The 25,588-nt window shown below is 36.5% G+C and overlaps 2 protein-coding genes across 2 annotated transcripts in view; both read right to left on the reverse strand.

The window, feature by feature from the left end:
• Positions 1-25,588, reverse strand: part of RPTOR (regulatory associated protein of MTOR complex 1) — a 569,750-nt gene that overhangs the window by 487,024 nt on the left and 57,138 nt on the right. The gene's annotated exons all lie outside the window — the stretch shown is intronic.
• Positions 20,464-25,183, reverse strand: LOC100026127 (T-complex protein 1 subunit epsilon-like). Its single transcript, XM_056817371.1, is given in 2 exon segments — positions 20,464-23,586; positions 23,589-25,183. Coding segments are annotated over 2 exon segments (1,620 nt in total). The 5' UTR covers positions 25,114-25,183; the 3' UTR covers positions 20,464-23,491.

Genomic DNA, 25,588 nt, shown 5'->3' on the forward strand with positions numbered 1-25,588 from the left:
CTTTCCTCTAATTCTCTTCTCTATGAATCCCATCATTCAAAAGAAATTGTTCTCTCCAAAATTACTAACAATCTCTTAAATGCCAAATGAAATGGTCTGTTATCAAGACTTATTCCTCTTGTCCATGATACTACTCTCTCCTGTTCCTAATTATCGCACCTTTCTCCCAGAGTTGTTCTAAATGTAAAATGAGATATTTGTAAAGCACTTTGTAAATCTTAGAATTCTATTATTAAAAAGTCAGCCAGAAGCCAACCAATAATAGGAAATAGAGGGCACTGGAGTAAATCTGTACTATTAGGCCTAGAAATGGGACAGGGTGGCTTGCAAGGTCCTGTGTCCAGAGCCAGCAAGAGCAGAGAGCACCCATGAGAAAGTCTCTGAATGAGGACCTTCCCAGTGCTAGGGAAGAGCAGGAATATGTTGAGAAATATAATGCTCAGATCAGACCAGTCCAGGCCCAGGAGCACAGAGGTCGCTAACATTGTTAAAATAGAGAAAATCCTGAAAATACAGCATTAAGAACTTGAAAGATCAAGGAGACTAACCCCAGAAGGAGAAGTCACTGCAGAAAACCAGGAGTTTCAGCAAGACTATGCTGAGCAAATCTCATCACAGCAAAGCCCCAATTTAGGAATTAAAGCTAAACAGATGAGTAAATCAAAGAAAATGTCAGCTAGTATCCGAAATTATTACAAATTTAACTCTATAACAGAATTATAGAATTAACTCTATAAACAAAGACTGAAAAAAAAATGTATTTTCCACAAGGACTATATGAATGCCTAGGAAAAAATGAAACAAGTGTATAATTAATTTCTGTACCCTAGAACTCCAATTCCCAGCATCCCATGTTCCTTCTCATGTTACATACTGACATAGGGACACTATAAGTTTGGTGTAGCCCCACCTCTTGGACTCTCTTGATCTGATGTGTTTGGTGGAGGTGATGTGAGGTGAAAGTTAGGAGACTATTGCTCACGTGATCTTAATTTTGTTTTGTTTTGTTTTTCTTCTTTTTCCTTTTTATTCCTTCTACTTAAAGTGATTATTAATAAACTCTAGAAAATACAATTCTTGGAGTGTTGGATATCAATCTATACAAGAAAAAAAATGAAATAAAGTTCTGCAGAGGAAAAACTGGATGAAAAATAAATGGTTTAGAAAAGAAAGTAGTACACCTTACTCAAGAATGAACTCTGAAAATTAGAACAGACAAAATGGAAATCAATAGCTAAAACAGCAAGAAATATTAGAGCAAAATCAAAAGATTGAGATATACAAGATAGCAAATAAGCTTTTTTCTACACTTTATACTACTTCTTTGCGATAAGGTGCTATCTTATTTTTCAATATTATATTAAAATGCCTCATTTTAATATAGATATTCATATCAATGCTTCTTTTTATTCTTCCATTCCATTTGTTTTTAATTTTTCTATTTTCCAAAGTAAAAAAGGGGGAGACAAGGAGGGTAGAGGCACTAAATTAGGATGGGAAAATGGTTTCACTGAATTTAAGGTAATTATATAATAATGGAGTCTTTCTCCCCTTTTGTCCTTCCAAACTTTCAAGAGAAAATAATCCACATTGTAAATTGGGTGATAGTGAGTATAAGATAGAAACCACAGCTGAATGGAAAATGTTAGTAGTTTTATAGGCCCATCACTGCATATTATCTCTCAAAAAAGGTACCTTTTTATAGCACTTTTTCATACATTTATGCCCATTATATTCATGGAATCAATAGATGTCTCTGGGTCAAAGATGATGATGTTAGTCTTATATTCATTTTTTACTGAGTCCCATAAAGATTATGTTATTAGAAGGACTGATCATTGTTATCATCAACAACAACAAAATTTTATTCAAAGCATTCAAAAAATCTGCAGAAACAATCCCTACTTTTCACTATGGAGCATAAAATAACTAGAGGTTACACTAGAATATATGGTATAGACAGCCTAGCCTTAGTTTGAAAAGCTCTGAGATACTTAAATTCAATAAGCATTTATTAAATAACTACTATAGGCCAAACATTATGCTAGGAAATGGGGGTATAAAAACAAAAATGCAGCATCCTCTGCCTTCTATTGGAGTCTACTGGAGAGAAACAACATATACAGATAAAGAAATATTTTATTTATATATATACATATAAAGTAAATAAGTACAAAGTAAATTGGGGAGGTTAGAGTTTCATTGATGGATCCATTTATAGCTCATAAAATTCTAAATTTCCTGGGAGAGACCATAAAAATTATTTCGAGAATTCTTAGTCTAGGAATTTTGGCTATTTTTCCCCTTTGTTGATCAGTATATTTCAATATAATTGTTTTCCTTTGCAATCGTACAGATTTATCTTATGTATTAAAAACTATTCTGAAGAGTCCATAGGCTTTATCAAACTGGCAAAAGGACCCATGACCCAGAAAAAAGATTAAAAACTCAAGATCGTGATAGGTGAATGGTCTCATTTTAGAGATATGGGGAGAAAGAGAAAAGGGGAATATACATTTAAGTGATATACTAAGAAATTTGCAAATATTATACTACTCAGTCCTCATGACAAATTTTTATTTACATTTGGCAGTTGAAACTGAAACAGGCAAAAGTTAAGTGACTTTCCAGGTCATACAGCTGGTAAGTACTAGGGCCAATTTTGAACTTGGATCTTCTTGACTCCTGTGCTCTATTCACTGTGCCACTTAGCTGAGGTCTAGAGGTGAACTAATTTTCTTAGAGCCCACAGTTGATGGCACTAGAATTGGTATTTTGATCTCCTGACTATAAACCCAGTCCTTTTTTATGATAGAGAGAGTTAGATCAGATAAACATTAAGATCCTTTCCAACTCTGAGACTCTGGCAAGTCTATTTCATGGCATTAACATAGAAGGGCATTTAGTGTAAACACTCCATATGAAATGGTATGATATGCAAAAAGCCAGAAGAAAACCGTGTGTGTGTGTGTGTGTGTGTGTGTGTGTGTGTGTGTGTGTGTGTGTGTGTGTGTGTAAAATCCAGGAACTTAAAGAAAACAAAGAAACTTACTGCTAAAAAAAAAAAACTCAACATAATTCTAGTCTAAGCACTTTCCCATAATCCAATAGTGATGTTTTCTGTAACTATGGAGACATCATAGGTCCTTGTTTCCTTTCAGATGTTCTTTTGCTTTTTTTTAATCAACCTTTGTGTTTTACTATTCTAATAAGAAATATCATTAAAAGTACATTTTTATCTAACATCATTCCTACTTCTCAGATTTTACCTACTGAAATCAATCATTAATGCAAACATAGCTCCTTCTAACAAAATGGATTTTTTAATGGATAGCTTCCATTTTTGTTTAAAAGCTAACATGGATTTCTCCTATGGCTACATTAGGTCCATCAATCAGTTGCTTTAACATACAAACACAAACTTCATTTATTTTTCTAAGTAGAAACACTAACCAAACATATAAAAGGATAGTTTTAGCAGTGGGCATGAAATGGATCACTGAATTTAATCTTAAAAAAGGACCTCTAGAGAACTAGACTAATTGACAGAAACTTCCTATAATAAGAGATTATATTAATAACAACTGACATTTACATAATGGCTTGTATATATTACCTTATTTCAACTTTATAGCAATCCTGGAAAGTAGATACCACAAATATTATTCCCATTTCACAAAGGCTAAAGGACATGGTCATGGATATATATATATATATAGCTAGTAAGTGTCAGAGATGAAATAACAACTGAAATTTTCCTAACCCCAAATTCAGCGTTCAATGAGCCATTACCCAATCACTATGGTATTAAAGATCTGTTTATTTTTATCCTCTGTATGGCCATTGTCCCAATGTCAACAAAGACATATAACATCAAATAGTTAAAGCCTATTAATTTATTTTTCCCTCCTATCATAGATTACTCTAAAAGTATTTTAAAGTCACCTTTGCCAAACAAACAAAAAAATCGCAGTCACCTTTGAGTCTTATTTCTTTCATTCCATATGTCAAATGTCAAAATTCACAATTAGTCATTCTGGTGTCTATCCCTTCTTCATTGTCATCACAAGCATTCATCACCTCATAAGTGTTTTAGTTAAAAGACCCAAGAGCTGAGGGCAAATTGGTAGGTTAGCAGATTGAGAAGTAGGCCTAAAGACAAGAGGTACTGGGTTCAAGTCTAGCTTCAGACACTTCCTAGCTGTGATCCTTTGGCAAGTCATTTAACCTCCACTGTCTAACCAATACACAGTATTGATTCTAAGATGGAAGAGAAGAGTTTAAAAAATAATAATAAAAGACCTTACAGTTTACAAGGTTAAGATCCATAAGGCTCACCAACAGTAAATTTGATCTAAAAACTGGTAATGTCTTCTCTTCCTGACTAAGAACTTTACCTTACCATTTCAGGCATATTCTTATAACACACTTCTGGTACCTAGTTGTACCCAAAGCTCAACCCAGCAACTAATCCTAGCTGTGTTCTTTACTCATCCTTTTTTCCCTTGCTGCTCTTGCTCTCTCCAAACTCCCTCCTTCTAGATACGCTTGTTCATGCCTCTTATTCTCCCTCATTCCTTCCCAATTCCACAAATAAGAGGACATTTCCCATGAGCAATAATCTTTTTTACCCTATTGTACATCTCAAAATTCTTTGAGATAACCCACATTTGTCTCTTTCTTTACTCAACTGGTAAGGAAGTAACCTACCTATTTGACAAGGATAACTCATCTACATATATCCTTGATCTCATCCCTCTCCAGCAGACTGACTACACTACTACTCCTTTACTTGCTCAACCTCAATTTCTTCCCACCTAATGGCTCCTTCTCTGCTGCCTACAAATAGGTCCAGATTTTCCTAACCTGAAAAAGCCTTTACTTGAACTTATAATATCCTGAAGTAAACATCCTATTGAATGATCGTGTAGACATCCTCCCTTTTATAGTCAAACTTTACACACTTCCTCTCTTCTCAGTCGATTTTCAAACCTCTGCAGTTTGACATCTAAAACCTCATTATTCAACTAAAACTGTTCTCTCCAATGTTACTGATGATTTGTTAACTGACAAATCTGAAATTTTTTTCTCAATTTTCATTCATTTCTTTTACTTCTGTCAAACATTTAAAAATCTTAAACAGTATTTTTTGGGATGTTCCCTCCTCTCTGGGTTTTTATAACTGCTTTTCCTCCTACCTTGGACTCCTTCTGCTTAATTACTTATGTCTCATTCCCTATGTATGGATATACCCTTACCCTCTAAATCTATCTTTTAAATAGAGAACACCCAATCTTCAGCTCATCCCAAGGCCCTCTTATCTTCATTCTGTTACCTCTTTATCAGCTTATTATCTGATGTCTATTCAGTTATCTCAGAAAGATGTTTGTGTTGCATGTATGTAGACACACACAGTCCTTGTGTCATTTCTGAGCTCCAGGTGTCATAAGTTGCCCTACTTGTGCAAAAGTGCTTGAGACAAAAAAAGACAAAGTACTTCTAGATCACATAAGACTTAACAAGATGATCGACCAGACATTTACACTAATCCTAGCATCCTCACAAACATCTCCAAAACTGTTTTCATAGTCTAAGACTAAAAACAAAACAGGAATTGACAGTCGCTGGCCATGAGCTCACTCAGTACCCCTCGCCCATCTTCAATGCTGCCAGAAGCAAAGCCTCATAAGTAGACCCAAGAACACAACACAGGCTTAAAGGAAAACAGCCTCCATTTCCATATCATGGAAATTTGCTCAGGGAAAGCCAGGTCTTTGAGGAGCAAAAAGTCTGCTGGGGCTCCAATACAGAAGCATTAGCACTGCAAATCTCTGAAATGCCACTGCCACGGAAAGCAGTGTCTGAACTGCCAATATTCAGAGAATTCAGGAACAAAAGGAGTGAAATAAGTCACCAGGACAGGACACGGGGGGAGTTTTGCAGCATTCTACAAAGTCTAAAGGGAAAAGCATAGCACCCAAATGGGGCCAATTCTGACCACCCAAATCAGTTAGAACAGAGTTTTAGATTGGTGAACCATTAATTTTCTAGTGTGGAAGGAGGCTGAGATTCTTAAAGATTCAGCCCCCAAGGAAACCACAGGAGGGAATCAAGAGGTGAGTAATAAGGAAAATAAATGGGGGGAGGAGAACTAAAAGTAAGAAAGATTTCGGAAAGAAGAAATATCAAAGACCTTGAACATAAATAAATGAAATAACAGGGAAAAAAACACATTAACAACAAAAGGAAATAAATCTCTAAAGCTAATTGAGACATCTATTCATAAATAATCAAAATGAAGGAAAATTATTTCATGATCATACATTTGATAAGAGTGAGGACCTAATGGAACTTGGGAACATGGTAATCCGAAATATTGTTCCAAAGTTGATTTAAAGAGGAATGAGAATTATGAGTAGAATTTATATCCTACCAGCAAAAACAGTAACAGAAATCTACAATGGTAAGCATCATCAAAGAAAGAAAAGATAAGTATTGGTAAACGAAGGTAAGCCTAAAAGAACAGAAGTTTAAAAAAATTAACATTATAAGAAAATACATTCACTTTGCAAGCAAAACAGAGAACTCAAAGATAGGATGCACAGGCGATCTTAAGAATCATAGATCTCAGGCGGAGTCAAGATGGAGGCTTAGAAGCAGCAGAAATTTAGACCTCTGAAAACCCTTCCTTACTGATCACAAACTGACTGCTCCTAGGAAACAGAAAATCAGACCTAACAACAAGACAGGGCCAAGTTACCCTGCTGCTGGACTCAATCCAAAAGATACGCCCCCCCAAGATCCAGAATCCAAGAACACTCGAGTTTAAGGGGAATGCAGAAGGAAGGTCCCAGGACCCCTTCCCCCCACCCCACCCAGAGTGCTAAGCCACCAGCGGCAGCAGGAACCTCTGGGCAGACAAAGGCACTGGCCTGCAGGGTGTACTTTGAAGGCCGGGCTGTAACAAGCTCAGAGCATCGAACACAGGTGTCCGGGAAGGAGCTGGAGAAGGAGAGCAGAGCTGGCAGCCTGGAAAGACATACAAAGACCCTCCATATCCTGACGTCTAGGCTTCCAGGAGATTTTGGCCTCAGGGCACATCCAGCTCAACCCAGCTGAACTTAATCCCATCAAAAGTTTTCAGAGGTCACCAACAACCCTCCCTCACAGATTTCTGGACTTTAATTTAATACAATCAAAAGACTCCAGAGGACTAGGAAGGTCAAACTACAACATGCCTCCCCAAAAACAACAAACACCAACAACCCTCCCTCACAGATTTCTGGACTTTAATTTAATACAATCAAAAGACTCCAGAGGACTAGGAAGGTCAAACTACAACATGCCTCCCCACAGACTGCAGGGAGAGACCTTCTGTCAAAGCTCCAAGAGGGGAAACTGAAATAAGTCCCCAAAACCAAAAAAATGAAAGGAGCAAGAACACAAACAAATAGGAGGAGCAAAGAAGGGGTAAATATAAATAAACAACAGAAAAAGAAGAAAGAAATTACAATAGACAGCTTCTGTACAGGCAACAAGCAAAAAGCAAACAGGACACAGGGAGAGGGATCAGCAAAAGGTAAATCAGAAATCCCAGTGAATTAGATATAGGCTTTAGAAGAACTCAAAATGCAATTCAAAACACAATTAAGAGAGGCTGAAGACAATAGTGCCTTGAAAACCAAAATCAACCAACTTGAAAATGAGGCAAAGGAAATGAAAGATTAGGCAAAGAAGATGAAACATGAGGCAAAGGAGATGAGAGATGAGGCAAAGAGGATGAAAGATGACTTCAAAAGAAAATCAGACCAGGAGAAAGATGACCAAAAAGCCAGGGATGAAATCCAGTCTTTAAGAACCAGAATACAACAACTAGAATTAAGTGACCTCACAAGGCAGCAAGACACAAAAACAAAAGAATGGGAAAATTGAGGAAAATATGAAACACCTTATTCACAAAACAGAAGATTTAGAAAATTATTCCAGTAGAGAAAGTTTAAGAATGACAAAAGAAAAATCCTAGACAAAATACTACAGGAAATTATTCAAGAAAACTGCCCCAATATTCCAGAACAAGAGGGAAAAGTGGAGATTGAAAGAATCAACAGACCACCTCCTGTACTTAATCCCCAACTGACAACACCCAGGCAAAGAACAAATGATAGAAACAATTAATAATTTAATTGAAGAAAATGACAATGATGAGACATCCTTTCAAAACCTATGGGATGAAGCCAAAGCAGTACTGAGGAGGAAATTTATATCATTGAGTTCATATATTAACAAATTAGGGAGAACAGAGGTCAATGAATTGGGCATGCAAATTAAAAAACTAAAAAGTGAACAATTTAAAATCCTCAGAAGAAGACTAAATTAGAGATCCTAAAAATCAAAGGAGAAATTAATAAAATTGAAACTCAAAGAACTATTGATTTAATAAGTAAGACTAGAAGCTGGTATGTTAAAAAAAACAAATAAAATAGACAAAGTACTAGTCAGTCTAATTAATAAAGGAAAGAAGAAAACCAAATTGACAGTATTCAAGATGAAAAGGGAGACCTCACCTCTAATGAAGAGGAAATTAAGGCAATCATTAAAAACTACTATGCCCAATTATAAGGCAACAAATATGGCAATCTAGGTGATATGGATGATTACTTACAAAAATATAAATTGCCTAGACTACTAGAGGAAGAAATAGATTACCAAAACAACCCCATAACAGAAAAAGAAATTGAACAAGCCATCAAGAACTCCCTAAGAGAACATCCCCAGGTCCAGATGGATTCACAAAAGAATTCTATCAAACATTCAAAGAACAACTAAACCAAATATTATACAAACTATTTGACAGAATAAGCAAAGAAGGAGTTCTACAAAATTCATTTTATGACACAAATATGGTACTGATCCCAAAGCCAGGCAGGTCAAAAACAGAGAAAGAAAACTATAGACCAATCTCCCTAATGAATATAGATGCAAAAATCTTAAAGTAGGATACTAGTAAAAAGATTCCAGCAAGTCATCACAAGGGTTATTCACTATGACCAGGTAGAATTCATATCAGGAATGCAAGGATGGTTCAATATTAGGAAAACTATCCACATGATTGATCATATTAACAAGCAAACTAACAAAAATCACATGATTATCTCAATAGATGCAAAAAAGCATAAAATACAACACCCATTCCTATTTAAAACAATAGAAAGTATAGAAATAAAAGGGCCTTTACTAAAAATAATAAACAGTATATATCTAAAACTATCAGCAAACATCATCTACAATGGGGATAAACTAGAAGCCTTCTCAATAAGATGAGGAGTGAAACAAGGATGCCCATTATCACCTCTATTATTTAACATTGTACTAGAAACACTAGCAGTAGAAATTAGAGAAGAAATAGAAATTGAAGGTATTAAAATTGACAATGAAGAGGCCAAGCTACCACTCTTTGCGGATGATATGATGGTCTACTTAAAGAATCCTAGAGAATCAACCAAAAAGCTAGTCAAAATAATCAACAACTTTAGCAAAGTATCAACATTTCTATATATCTCCAAACCAGTTCAGCAACAAGAATTAGAAAGAGAAATTCCATTTAAAACCACCCTAGACAATATAAAATACTTAGGAATCTATCTGTCGAGACAAACCCAGGAACTATATGAACACAATGACAAAACACTCTCCACACAATTAAAGCTATATCTAAACAACTGGAGAAACATTGATTGCTCATGGGTAGGACAAGCTAAGATAATAAAAATTACAATACTGCCCAAATTAATTTAATTATTTAGTGCCATACCCATGGAACTTCCAAAAAAATTTTTTACTGATTTAGAAAAAATCATAACAAAGTTCATTTGGAAGAACAAAAGATCAAGGATATCCAGGGAAATAATGAAAAAAAAATACAAAGGAAGGGGGTCTTGCACTCCCAGATCTCAGACTATATTATAAAGCAGCGGTCATCAAAAAAAATTTGGTACTGGCTAAGAGACAGAAAGGAGGATCAGTGGAATAGACTTGGGGTAAATAACCTCAGCAAGACAATCTATGATAGGCCCAAAGATCCTAGATTTGGGGACCAAAACCCACTATTTGATAAAAGTTGCTGGAAAAATTGGAAGATGGTATGGGAGAGATTAGATTTGGATCAACATCTTACACCCTACACCAAAATAAGCTCAGAATTGGTGAATGACCTGAATATAAAGAAAGAAACTATAAGTAAATTAGGTCAACACAGAATAGTATATTTGTTAGATCTTTGGGAAAGGAAAGACTTTAAAACCAAGCAAGAGCTAGAAAAAAAATCACAAAATATAAAATCAATAATTTTGATTACATCATATTAAAAAAGGGTTTGGGAGGCGGAGTCAAGATGGCGGCTTAGCAAACAGCAAAAGTTCAGACCTCGTGGAAGACCCTTCCTTACCGATACAGACTGAATGCTCCAAGGGCACCGAAATCCAAGCTGAACAACAGGACAGAAGCTGGGAACCCTACTTCTGGACTCAAATCAAAAGGTAAGACCCCCCAAAAGCCGGAATCCGAGAATACTCAGGGCTAAGGGGAAGGCAGAGGGTAGGTCCCAGGACCATTCTCCCACAACCAAGAGCGCTGAGCCCACGGCAGCAGCGGGAACCTCTGAGCAGGCAAAGGTGCTGGTTTGGAGGGTCTACCTTGTGAGTAGCGGGGCGCCGGGCTCGGAGCATCCAGCTTGGACAGCGGGGAGGAAGCCAGGGAGAGACAGGCCATGGCTGGGTCCCTCCATCGGGCTCCAGCCTCACCTTTGCCTTGGGGCACAACCAGATCAATCCAGTTGAACTTAATTCAATCAGAGCTCCTCAGAGTTTAGGGAGGTGGGCAAAGGCACTTGCAGACAGCAGAGAAGCAGCTGGAGAGAACTGGAGAGAGCCTTCCAGGAGTCTTCAGAGCCTCAGAGCTTCATACCACATACATCCCAACCCACTTGAACTCAATCCAATCAAAAGCCTCCAGAGGACAGGGAATCTAGCATTCTTCCCCTAGAGACTATACCAAGAGATCTGACAAAGCTCCAAGAGGGGAGACTGACAACCCCAAAACCAAACCAAAATGAGAGGAGCAAAAGCACAGAAAAATATGGGGAGCAAAGAAGGGGTAAACTCGAGCAAACAACAGAAAAAGAAGAAAGAAATTACAATAGACAGCTTCTGCACAGGTAATGAGCAAAGAGCGAATGGAACAGAGGGGGAGGGATCAGCAAAGGAAAAATCAGAAATCCGAGCAAATTAGATACAGGCTTTGGAAGAACTCAAAATGCAATTCAAAACACAATTAAGAGAGGCTGAAGACAATTGGGGAAAAAACTTAAAAACTAAGATAAGTCATCTAGAAACAGAAAATAGTGTCTTGAAAGCCAAAATCAACCAGCTGGAAAATGAGGCAAAGGAGATGAAAGATGAGGCAAAGTAGATGAAAGATGAGGTGAAGAAGATGAAAGATGACCTCCAGAGAAAATCCGACCAAAAGAAAAAGGACGACCAAAAAACTAAGGATGAAATCCAGTCTTTAAGAACCAGAATACAACAATTAGAATCGAGCGACCTCACAAGGCAGCAGGACTCTATAAAACGAAACCAAAAGAATGAAAAAATTGAGGAAAATATGAAGCACCTCATTCACAAAACAGAGGATTTAGAAAATCGTTCAAGGAGAGACAATTTAAGAATTATTGGCTTACCAGAAGACCATGACAAAAGAAAAAGCCTGGACATTATATTACAGGAAATTATTAAAGAAAACTGCCCCGAAATCTTTGAACAAGAGGGAAAAGTGGAGATTGATAGAATCCACAGATCACCTCTGTACTTAATCCCCAACTGACAACATCCAGGAATGTTATAGCCAAATTCAAGAACTATCAGACCAAAGAAAAGATATTACAAGCTGCCAAGAAGAAGTCATTCAGATACCAAGGAACCTCAGTACCACACTGAAAAAAAGAAAGGCATGGAATACGATATTCCAGAAAGCAAGGGAACTAGGTCTACAACCAAGAATCAACTACCAAGCAAAACTGACTATATTCTTACAGGGGAAAGTATAGTCATTCAACAAAATAGAAGAATTCCAAGAATTTGTAAAGAAAAGACCAGACCTGAACAGAAAATTTGATGTCCAAACACAGAACTCAAGAGAGTCATCAAAAGGTAATTAAAAAAGAGGGGGAAAAAGAAAAAAAAATTTTAAGAGGCTCAATAAGTTAAAATGATATGTATCCCTATAAGAAAAGAGGTCATTGGTAACTCTTAAAAACTGTTGTTATTACCTGGGCAGCAAAAAAAAAGTATTCTTAGAGGGAAGAGCAACAAACTGTATAGGATGAAAGGACAAGACATAAATAGGTATATAGATATATGCATGCAAAAATATACACGCATAAGTATGCATATATATGTAACTAGAGCTTAAAAATAGGTTAATATTAAAAGAAATGGGAAAAGAAACAAATGGGGGTAAATTTATATGTCATAAAGAAGCTCATGGTGGGAGGGGGGAGAACATCAATAAACTGGAAGGATAAAGAGGTCGGAGACAGGAAATACTCAACTTTTATGTGATTTGAAATTGACTCAAAGAGGGAAAAACAATCCAATCCATTGGGGGCAGAGAATATATTTGCACCCTATAGGGGAGTAGAAGGGTAACAAACGGTCTGGTGGGGAGGGAAGCAGTACAAGAAAGGGAGGGAGCAGGGGGTTAATTTTAGAAAGACTATAGGGAAAATAAGGGGGGATTAAATAGGGAGGGGGTAGAAAGGGAAGTAAAATAAGGGTGGGAACAAGGGGGACTTTTCAAAAGCAAACATGGGTGTAGAAGGAAATAGTGAAAGAAGAAAAGGCAGGAAAAGGAGCAGAAATCAAAATGCTGGGAAATACACAGCTAGTAATCATAACTCTGAATGTGAATAGAATGAACTCACCCATAAAACGCAAGCAAATAGCAGAGTGGATTAGAGTCCAAAACGCTACCATATGCTGTCTACAAGAAACACATATGAGAAAGGTAGACACACATAGGGTAAAAGTAAGAGGGTGGAGCCAAATCTATTGGGCATCAACTGACAAAAAGAATGCAGGAGTCACACTCATGATATCCGACAAAGAAAAAGTAAAAATAAATCTAGTTAAAAGAGATAGGGAAGGTAATTACATCCTGATAAAAGGCAGTATAGAGAGTGAGGAAATCTCTGTGCTCAACATGTATGCACTAAATGGCATAGCATCCAAATTTCTATAGGAGAAACTAGAGGAACTCAAGGACAAAATAGATAGAAAAACTATACTAGTGGGAGATCTGAACCTTCCTCTATCCGAACTAGATAAATCAAACCAAAAAATAAATAAGAAAGAAGCAAGAGAAGTGAATGAAATCTTAGAAAAATTAGAGTTGTTAGACATGTAGAGAAAAATAAATAGGGACAAAAAGGAATATACCTTCTTTTCTGCAGCACATGGTACATTCACAAAAATTGACCATGTATTAGGGCATAAAAACATTGCAAACAAGTGCAAAAGAGCAGAAATAATAAATGCAACTTTCTCAGATCACAATGCAATGAAAATAATAATTAGTAAGGGAACATGGAGAGGTAAATCAAAAATTAATTGGAAATTAAACAATACGATTCTCCAAAACCAGTTAGTTAAAGAACAAATCATAGAAACAATAACTTCATGGAAGAAAATGACAATGATGAGACACCTTTTCAAAACCTATGGGATGCAGCCAAAGCAGTACTCAGGGGGAAATTTATATCCTTGAGTTTATATATTAACAAATTAAGAAGGGCATAGATCAATGAATTGGGCATGCAAATTAAAAAGTTAGAAAGTGAACAAATTAAAAATCCTCAGATGAAGACTATATGTATATATAAACTATATTAAAAAGCAGCAGTCATCAAAACAATTTGGTACTGGCTAAGAAACAGAAAGGAAGATCAGTGGAATAGACTGGGGGAAAGCAACCTCAGCAAGACAGTATACGATAAACCCAAAGATCCCAGCTTTTGGGACAAAAATCCACTATTCGATAAAAACTGCTAGGAAAATTGGAAGACAGTGTGGGAGAGACTAGGAATAGATCAACACCTCACACCCTACACCAAGATAAATTCAAAATGGGTGAGTGACTTAAACATAAAGAAGGAAACCATAGGTAAATTGGGTAAACACAGAATAGTATACATGTCAGACCTTTGGGAGGGGAAAGGCTTTAAAACCAAGCAAGACATAGATAGAATCACAAAATGTAAAATAAATAATTTTGACTACATCAAACTAAAAAGCTTTTGTACAAACAAAACCAATGTAACTAAAATCAAAAGGGAAACAACAAATTGGGAAAAAATCTTCATAGAAACCTCTGACAAAGGTTTAATTACTCATATTTATAAAGAGCTAAATCAATTGTACAAAAAATCAAGCCATTCTCCAATTGATAAATGGGCAAGGGACATGGATAGGCAGTTCTCAGATAAAGAAATCAAAACGATTAATAAGCACATGAAGAAGTGTTCTAAATCTCTTATAATCAGAGAGATGCAAATAAAAACAACTCTGAGGTATCACCTCACACCTAGCAGATTGGCTAACATAACAGCAAAGGAAAGTAATGAATGCTGGAGGGGATGTGGCAAAGTAGGGACATTAATTCATTGCTGGTGGAGTTGTGAACTGATCCAACCATTCTGGAGGGCAATTTGGAACTATGCCCAAAGGGCGACAAAAGAATATCTACCCTTTGATCCAGCCATAGCACTGCTGGGTCTGTACCCCAAAGAGATAATGGACAAAAAGACTTGTACAAAAATATTCATAGCTGCGCTCTTTGTGGTGGCCAAAAACTGGAAAACGAGGGGATGCCCATCAATTGGGGAATGGCTGAACAAATTGTGGTATCTGTTGGTGATGGAATACTATTGTGCTAAAAGGAATAATAAAGTGGAGGAATTCCATGGAGACTGGAACAACCTCCAGGAAGTGATGCAGAGCGAGAAGAGCAGAACCAGGAGAACATTGTACACAGAGACTAATACACTGTGATATAATCGAATGTAATGGACTTCTCCATTAGTGGCGGTGTAATGTCCCTGAACAATTTGCAGGGATCTAGGAGAAAAAAACACTATTCATAAGCAAAGGATAAACTATGGGAGTGGAAACACCGAGGAAAAGCAACTGCCTGAATACAGCGGTTGAGGGGACATGACAGAGGAGAGACTCTAAATGAACACTCTAATGCAAATATTATCAACATAGCAATGGGTTCAAATCAAGAAAACATGTAATGCTCAGTGGATTCACGCGTCGGCTATGGGGGGTGGGGGGGAGGAAAAGAAAATGATCTATGTCTTTAATGAATAATGCTTGGAAATGATCAAATAAAATATAATTTAAAAAAAAAGAAATAGCAAGTTCTCTAAAAACAAAGACCTTCAAATACAAAAGAAAGGACGTTCTAATAATGTAAGATTATTACACATCTAATAGAAAAAGAAGAAGGAAATGGAATAATGTGTTCCACAGCACAAGGAAGTTCAGGATGCAGCCCCGGATGACTTATCCTGGAAATCTGAACTTAACCATACAGGACAAATGATGGATGTTCAAATAGTAAATAAGTATTTGAAACAGTTTTGGAAAGAAAATCAGAACTGAAGAAATTATTTGCTTCTTAACCCAAACAGAAATGCAAAAGGAGTGAGTAAATTCAGCAGTCAAGGACATCAACAGAAATAGTGACAATGGAAAGATGAGTAAGAGCCTTCTTTCAAAATGTACACAAGGAAAAAAAGAGTGAAAGCAGAAATTTGATAAAAGAAGACAGTGAAGAAGCAGATAGGAGGCATTACTGCCCACAGGTTTCTTTTGGGGAGCAGAGGGATAGAGAGTGACTTCCAGGATCAAATCAAGAGTTACCTCTGGGTTCTCAAAAAGAGAAGAGTCTATAAACAAATAGGGGAGGGAGAGGGAGTTGAAAAGGAGAGAAAAGGAAGGAAGTCTTACTTTGAAAGTAGAGGGGATTACACTGATGAATGTGCTGCTAAGTAAAGAAAGACGATATGCAAAAGGAGATGAGGAACATGTACTGTGTGTAGCCTACAGGATCTGGTTGGTAAAGTTTACTTGTCCCATATTTGAAGTAGGAGGACAGTGGCAGAAAAAGCAGACAGGAAAAGAGCCTAAAAGCCTTCTAAAATAAAGTTTTGATTCTTTAGAGAATACAGAGAAATGAGAGAGACCAGATGATTACATAAATCAGACAGTGAGGGTCTAGAGTAAACAGAAAGTGAAAAATGAAAACAGAAATTCTTTGTGGAAAGGGGTATAAAAATTTTAAAAACTAATGTACAGGACTAGCTGAAGGGAAGAAGTATTTAAGAGGGGAAAAGAGTGATAAGAATTATATAACCAGATAAAGATAGGGGAAAAGATCTAACAAACAAAATCCTAAAGAGAAAGAGCTAACAAATGAAAGTGAGAACAAGGCATTTTGTTTAAAAAAAATATATATATATATATATAGTAAAGTAACTGAAAAACAAAATACTCCATTTATGACAGAAGAGGGGGGAAATCTTTTCTTAGAAAAAAAGATTTTAGAGAAAGATGAAAAAAATATGAACTTAACTCTTGTAACTTTAAATGTGAATGGATTAAACAATCCATTAAAATAAAAGTGAGAGATTGGATAAGAAAACAAAATCCTACAATATGGTGCTTACAACAAATATAAATGTAAAAAATAAAGAATACACAAAATAAAACTATGAGGATGAAAAATATTTACTGTGCATCAAAGGCATTGCCATTTATTCTGTTGCTTCTTTTCTGTTCATATTTTCAAATTACCCTATATATAGCTTGCCCTTACATGGCTGTTTGCATATTGTTTTCCATATTTAAGAAAACAAATTCATAAAGGAAACATTATTTGAGTTTCAAGAAGATCTATATAGTAACCGATAGTGATAAGAAACATCAATATCCCCTCTATCAGCTTTGGATATGTCTAACAGAAAGGGAAACAAAAGAGAAAATATAGAACTGAACAAATTTCTAGAAAAAGTGGAGTTAAAAGACTTAAAAGTATTTTCTCTCAAAAGAATATACTTATTTCTTTGTCCCCTGTGGAACTTTTTAAAAAATTGGTCATGTACTAGGGAACAGAGATATTGCAAATATAAACAAATATAAAAAGAAAGAAATTGGGGCAGCTAGGTGATTCAGCGAATAGAGAGCCAGGACTAGAGCCAGGAGGTCCTGGGTACAAATATGGCCTCAGACACTTCCTAGCTTGGACTTGGACAAGTCTCCTAGCCCCCATGCTTAGCTCTTACAATTATTTTGCCTTGGAATCAGTATATAATATTGATTCTGTGAAGATTGTGTTTGGTACAATGAAGGTACTTTTCTTCCCTGATTGTAAAGATTTAAATTTTTAACTCATGTCCTATTTTTAGATTTTAATTCCCATAAGTATAAATACCCTACTTAAAAGTTAAAGTATGGGGATCTGCCTATTCAATCACAAAAAGTGCCAACATGATACTTAAAGTTAAATGGGAAGATCTGCCCATGTTAGATTTAATCACTAAAGGTGTAAACATCCCACTTAAACATTTAATGCAGGGGTCCCCAAACTTTTTACAGTTCTGGTTTTGAGCCAGGGGCCAGGAGTAAATTAATTAGTGTTCAGGCTAAGATATCTTATCTTATCCTCTCTCTGATTTCTTGCTTCACTCTTTTGTAAATTTTTCTTATTTTGTAAATAAGCTATAAATGAAATCTCGTTGGAATTAATTAAATTCCTGGCGACCAAATTCTTAAATAATCAAGTTCAACCCTTTAAAAATTAACCCCTTTTCCCCCTTACAATTCTAAGGCAGAAGGTAAAGGTTTAACAAAAAAGGCAGAAATAGTTCATATATCCTTACAGATCATAATGCAGTATGGATAGAAATTGGTTCAGGAATCACAAAAAAAGATCAGAGCCAAAGGGAAACTTAACAATGAAATCTTAAATAATGAGTGGGTCAAAGAGCCAATCACAGAAATAACTACATATAAGAAAATGAAAATGATAAATAGCATACCAAAATTTCTGAGATACAGCTAACACAGTCTTCAAGGGGGAAATCATACCCTTATAATCATACATTAACAACAAAGAAAAAAGAGGAGATTAAGGAGCAGAATGTGCATTTTTAAAACCAGAAGAAATCATATGATTTATCACTTGTTTATATGGGTATATGATTTGGGAATTTGGTATTACAAAAATGAATAATATGGAAATAGGTTTTGAGTGATAATATATGTAAAACCCAGTGGAATTGCTTGTCAACTATGGGGGGTGGGGTGGAAGAGAGGAGGGAGACAGCAAGAATAATGTAACTATGGAAAAAGAAATTATTTAATTAGAAAATAAACAAACTTTTTTTAAGCCCAAAGAGTAGATATTAAGAATTAGAGGGGAAATAGATAAATTAGGAAACAAACAACAACAACAAAAAATGGAAATGAAACAAAACTTTTTTTTCAAAGGCAAAAGACAGTCCCTGTTCTCAAGGATCTTAAGTGGGACAACTATGTAGGGGCAAGCTATATATAAGAGAATTTGGAAGAAATGAATAGAAAAGAAGCAACAAATTAAAAGGGAATCAAGAAATGGCAACTAGGTGGCACAGCAGTCAGAGTACTGGGCCTGAAGTCTGTAAGACCTGCATTCAAATCTACCCTCAAACACTTAACTAGCTGTATGACCCTGGTCAAGTCATTTAACCAGTTTACTTCAGTTTCCTCATCTATAAAATGGAGATAATAACAGCACCTACCTCGTAGGGTTGCTTGGATGATAAAATGAAATATTTGTAAAGAGCTGAGAACAGTAGTACCTGGCACATAGAAAGCACATTATGAATATTAGTTATTATTCCTATAAAAGATGAGATTTAAACTGGGACCTGAAGGAAGCCAGAAGGCGGAAATGAGGATTTCAAGCATAAAGCTAGTGAAAAATGCCCATGGTTGGGAGATAGATTGTCTTGTTTAAGGAATAGCAAGGAGGCCAAGTGTCCTGAATCAGTGTATGTAAAAAAGTGTAAGATGTTAAAAGATTGGAAAGGTTGGGGGGAGGGAAAGAGAGAGGAGTTGAAGGGGACAGAGATCAAGTTGTAAAGGGTTTCAATACCAAACAGAAAATTTTATATTTGATCCCTGAAATGTAATAGGGAGTCATGAGAGTTTATAAAGTAGAGGGATAAGAGTAAAATGGTCAGACCCATCCATTAGAAAGATGGCTTACACAAATAATTAAAGGATAGACTAGAGCAGTGATGGCAAAACTTTGAGAGACCTTGGGCCATGCCCTGCCCACCCCACCCCCGAGACTCCATACCATGCTCCACACCCTACAGAGCCTGACTGCCACCCCACCTTTACCCAGACAGGGGAGGGAGAAAGCTATGGGGTGTGGCCTGGGAGCTCTGCTCTGGGGAAGGAGTAATCACTTCCATTGGGCTGCTGGGCAGAGGGGGTATGATATAAACCTCAAAATTTCTCAGACTTATGAATGTTAGGGGTTTCCCCCATTGGGGAATCTTCTACTTAAAAAAATTCCCTAGCAGATGGTAAGAACTCTACTTGAGTGTGGGGTCTCCCTGCCTTGGGAATATCCCTACTCCACCCTACTTAGGACTGCTTTAGGACAGAGAGCTCCTTGAGAACAATGAAAAGTACATTGATCCATGCTTTTGGAATGGACAGGAAGTCCTTTGAGTCATGACTGTTTTAGAATTGATACAATGTGATACTAAGTACCTATAAAGGTGGGGCAACTTGTAAACTACTTAAACCAAAAAGGGTGATAACTTATTCAGAGGTTTTTTCTTAATGAAATTTGTGGACACAGCAGCATCTTTTTCTGACTTACTAAAGAGATAAAAACTACTCAGCTGTGAATTCAAAATGGGTGGTCCTTTAGAAACATCTACAGTGATTGGTAGATGTAAGGACTTAGGGGAGGTGACATAGGAGATTTTGCCCTTAAAAATAAGAGCTCAGGGAAGAGCTGGGAAGTCATTCTGAAACATTCAGATTGGAGAGACTCATTCTGAGGAGACTGATTCTGAAATATTCAGATGGAGGAGGGAGCTGGTGAAAGCAGCTGAGATGCTGCTAGCCTGGTGTCATTAGAAATCCTTACTTAGACAGATCTTATGGTGAGTTATAAAAAACTGACTGATTTCTCTCTGAAGGCTCAGGTCTAGGCCATATTGGCTTGAGGCCCTTCATACTTATTCCTTTCTTACTCTCTCTCTCTCTTTCTTTGATTACTCATTGTATTGTTAATTAAAATCTCTATAAAACCCAATTGACTTGGGTATTTGAATAATTGGGAATATTTCCCTGGCAACCACCTTATATTTGATTTTAAAACCCAAGACACTGTAGTGAAACATATTTCTGCGGTCAAATTTACTCACCCTCTCTTATATCTATCACAATGATGAAGAGTGGGAAAGGAGCAGCTCCACCTGAATCCCTCTGCCTTTCTAGTACATGTGCCCACAGAGAGGTCTCTACATGCCATCTTTGGCACACATGCCATAGGGTCACCATCATGGGACTGAAGCATACTTCTCTTTGTTTTAGAGGTTGGGAACATTGCTTATATAATACTGCAAATACCACTAACATGCTCAATGTTTTTATTCTTTTGCTGAACTGATTATTTTTCTTTAGACTTTTCCTCCTTTAATTAAAAAATAAAAACATAGGTCTTCTTTTGAAAAATCAACTGTTCTATTTGTATATAGATCTTTCTCCTCCGGCATCTTATCCTTATATCATCACTCCTTTCTGCTTATTGATCTCCGACTCCTTCTTACTGCCTATCCCCAATCTCTTGAAAAATCTTCACAAGATTTTATCATCCCCTCAAATTATCACTCTATCTCCTCTTCCTAGCCAAATTCATTTAAAAAAAAAACATCCTATATTCTGCCCCTTCATTTTCATGACTCACATTTGCTTCTCAACTCCTTGTAATCATTCAATTTTAACTGCTCTCTCAAGGATTTCAAATTATTTATTAATTGCCAGATCCAATTGGCCTTTTCTCATCTTGACCTTTCTACAGCACTCACCTTGACCACTCACTTTTGCTAGCCATCCTCTCTTCTCAGTTTTCAGTATGCTATGCTTTTCTGGTTCTTCTCCAACCTGTCTGGCCATTCTTTCTTGATATCTTTTGCAGGATCATCAGCTTTGTCCCATACATACTCTATTTGTACCCCTGGGCCTTCTTGTCTCTCTACATTCTTTCTTGGTGATAGCTCTTCATGAATCCAAAATTATCTCTATGAAGATGATTCCATATGTCCAGCCCGTCTTTTGTCTGAATTACAGGTCCATTTGATCAACTACTAATTGGACAACTGCAACTAGATGTCCCTTCAGCATCTCATATGCACCATCCATCTAGTAACCTAGGTTCATAAACTCAAAGTTATCCTTATCCCTTCCCTGCCTATCAACCTTCATATTCAATCATGTCATGATATCTGATTCTAGCTCCAAAATACATCTCAAGTCCATTCCCTTCTCCTGAAGATGAGCTCTTACTTTTCTTCACCTCTGATTCATAAGAACTCTAGCTTAATTCAAAGTCCAACTCAAATGATACTTCCTACAGGAAGCCTATCTTGATTCCCTGAATTGCTAGTACCCTCTTCTCTGGAGGGTTAGTTAGCTACATAGCTACATAGTTATATAGTTATATATATATATATATGTATATATATATATATATATATACACATACATACATACATACCTATACCTGTTTATAAATACATACAATATAAATATGTGCATGTATACAAATACATATAGTAGCATATATTTTCTATATTTGTATATATTTTGTATCAACTTATCTGTGTCTGTTATTTCTCTCAAAAGAATATACACTTTTTGATGTCATGAACTGGTTGTTGTTTTTTGCCTTTGAATCCTAGCACATAGAATAGTGAAAGGCACATAAGTGATTGCTGTATTGAATTTGGAAGGAAAGTTTGAGTATAGGAGTTGGAAAGGAATATTCAGAAACAAATGTAATAGAAAAACAAAAGGCATTTATTTAAAAAAAGAAAATAGACAACTAGAAGTTGGCTATTTTTCTTTTTTCTTTTTTTTAATGAAAATTAAGTTTATTATGATAATTATCCAGGACCATGTCTTTTGATTGTTACAAATAACCATCTGCCCCCCAAACCAAAAAACCTCCAAACATATCTAGAACATGAAAACTAAAATAAATGTAGTTTAAAAACCAAATTTCACACGAACCATTTTAGATCTAGGGCTTCAGTTACCTTTACATAACTATTTCCTAGTTTTCATTGTTATACACTTCGGGTTTATTTCTAATAAGAAAACCATCTTTGTTTTCAAAACCCTTTCATATCCATCATGTAATTTACTTTTCAGAACACACACATTAATCAATCAAGCAGAACTTGTACTTACACAGATCTGTAAATCAAAGCTACTGACCAGCTGACAGCTGTGAAGTGATGGCTACTAAGATCTTGTGAATCCCCTGCACTATACTCTTTTGCCTTGGTGAATGTGCACTTGAAATTTTGCTAGATGTGACCCAAATTGGAAGCGAATTCCTGAGTTCAGGTCTGCTTCTTGAACCTCAGTATCTGGAAGGTGCTACTGGGAACTTGATCTATAGATGCACTTTGACCTTTCTTATGTGAATGCTGGGGAGAGGAGGAGGAGGAGAAACAAAGGGAGAGGATTCTCAACTCTGGAGTCTAGAGGCATGACTGGAAATGCTTCTTTGATATCATATGATGGCAAATACTGTACTGTAACCACTGTACCATGCCATTAAGTTCTCAACCAAATGAATATAGTTTGAAATCAGCAGCCCCAATCCAAGGATATTTCTCTGAATAGTGGGAAGCATATAGTCTTCTCTCAAGGTTTGTAGAAATGCAAGAATAACAAGTGAATCTAGGACCAGAACTGTTAGGATAACATATCTCAATTCAATGACTAGCAAAATGTCACCCTTTCCTTTGACTTCCACATTTCACTTTCACAAATGAAGCCTCATTTAGATGCTGCTACAAATAATGAGCTTTGCTTAAAACTTGAGAAACAGATAAAGGTCTAATTCAAAAGATATCCCTTTAATATAACAAATACAAAAGCTGTGTGTCAATCTCTCAACAAATACATGTTTTTGAAACAAGTTATAGTTATTAAACAGCTATTTTATTATTGTCTTTAGCATATAGCAAAAACAGTGCCAGAAAAGGGAAAAAATAATAAATAGCTGTAGTTCCAACGCATGACTTCTGTTCACTTAAACACAATAGTAGCTTTACTACATTTTCCTCCAATTTAAGATTTCATTCTTCAGATTCTCCTGGTTTGCGAATATCATCAATCTTCAGAATCATCTTGACCATTTGTGTTGCAAGAGAAATCTGTTGCTTTTTGCCAAAGTTTCTATCACATGTTGTTGTCTCATATCATTTGTACCCTTATGCAAACAGTCAATGCCACGGGCAGGATTCATTTCTTTCACTTGTCTGGCCCGTACATCAGTCATAGTTTGGATGGGATTCATACCACTATTTTCAGAAAGGGCCATGGGAATGACCTCTAATGAATCTGCAAAAGCTCTCATAGTATATTGCTCCAAAGAAGGACACTTATCAACTTCTTCACTAGCTGCCAAAGCACAAGATATTTCAGCTGCATCACCTCCATATACCACACGATTATCACAAACTAGGTTTCTGATCACACAAAGAGCATCATGAAGAGATCGTTTTGCTTCTTCAATGATCATTTTATTTCCTCCTCTAATGAATATGGTCACAGCCCTGGAGTTCCGACATTTCTCTATAACGAGCATTTTGTCTTTTGTTGTGCCAAAAGAAATCTCTTTCACAAGACCAACAAAACCAAGTTTCTCAGATGTAAGTTCAGAGAACCGTGGAACAATGCGCCTTCCCGTTGCAATGGCAATCAGTTCAATTTCCGGTCCCCCTACCCAACGGACAGCAGATAACTTATTCTGAAGGAGTAATTGATTTGCTTCATCATCAAAGCCCCACTGGCAAATAGCTAGGTTTGCACCAGTGAGTTTAATTTGTTCAATCATCTCTTCAAACTTCTCCCTTTCATATTTCTGTAGGGCTCTGTAATCTTCTACAGAAGTAACATCAAGCTTATGTTTAGTTTTTGGTTTAGGTGGATCAAATGGACAAGTAAGAACTTCAATCCTAGCATTTTTCACTTCTTTAAGCATTTGTGGATGACTAAAATCCTTATCCACAATTACTCCCTTAATGAGCTGAGTATTTTCAAGTCTTCCTCCTACTTTGCCTTCTACTTTGATTAGCTCAAAGTCAACATCTCTTCGTTTCATATCTGCTACCATCAGGACAGCATTTACAGCAATTTCAGCCATTTGTTGGTGGCAGCTGTTAACTACTTTAGAACCAAGAGTTGTTTTTGCAGTCTGGATGAGGGGTTCAGTGTTTCCAACATCAACTGGAAAACTTTCACTGATTTTGTCCAAATGTTCAATGGCAATGCGAGCAGCCTGCTCATAACCATATGCTATTCTGATTGGGTGAATACCACGATCCAGCAGTTGTTCAGCTTCTTCCAACAAAGCACCAGCCAAAACAACTACTCCTGTAGTCCCATCTCCAATCTCATCATCCTGTGATTTGGAAAGTTCAACCATTAGTTTAGCAATCTGATGATCTACATCCATCATGCTTAAAATGGTGGCACCATCATTGGTTACAGTCACATCACCATCCTTATCCACCATCATTTTATCAAGCCCATTAGGTCCAAGTGATGTTCTCATTGTATTTGATACAGCCTTAGCCGCCATTATGTGAGACTTGAGTGCCTCCAGTCCCATAAGATGAGACTTGCGCTCTTGGTCCTTGATGATGAGGAAAGGACGGCCATATTCGTCAAATTCCAGAGTCCCCATGGAAGACATGGTACAGATACCAAAGCTCCCTCCGTGCAACCGGCGGACGAACTAAGTAGGAGGGAAACTCTGGCTATTTTTCTTAAGTGCTTTTCTTAAAAAAAAAAAAAAAAGCTAACTGCTAAAGGAAGTTCCCATATGAATTGATCATTTTTCTACCTTTTGGATCCAACTTCAACAGGGAATAATTATTCTGTGCTGACCCAACCATACCTCAAATATTGTGTTAAGTTCTGGGCACACTGCAGTTAGAAGAATTTTTTTAAAATATCAACAAACTAAAGAAAATCCATAGAATGGTAAATTAGATGGGGACTGGTATCAGGAATTACCTCACACAAGGAATGTTTATAGTAATTGGGAATGATTAACCAGGAGAAGAGTAAACTAAAGGGAGATATGATCACTATTTTTAAATATGTTAGTAAATTAAGGGAGACTTAAGCTATATAGTGTGTCAAGGAAGCTCATTCCCTCCCCCTCC

The sequence above is a fragment of the Monodelphis domestica genome, chromosome 2 (assembly GCF_027887165.1).
Source record: "Monodelphis domestica isolate mMonDom1 chromosome 2, mMonDom1.pri, whole genome shotgun sequence".
Classification (NCBI taxonomy): Eukaryota; Metazoa; Chordata; class Mammalia; order Didelphimorphia; family Didelphidae; genus Monodelphis; species Monodelphis domestica.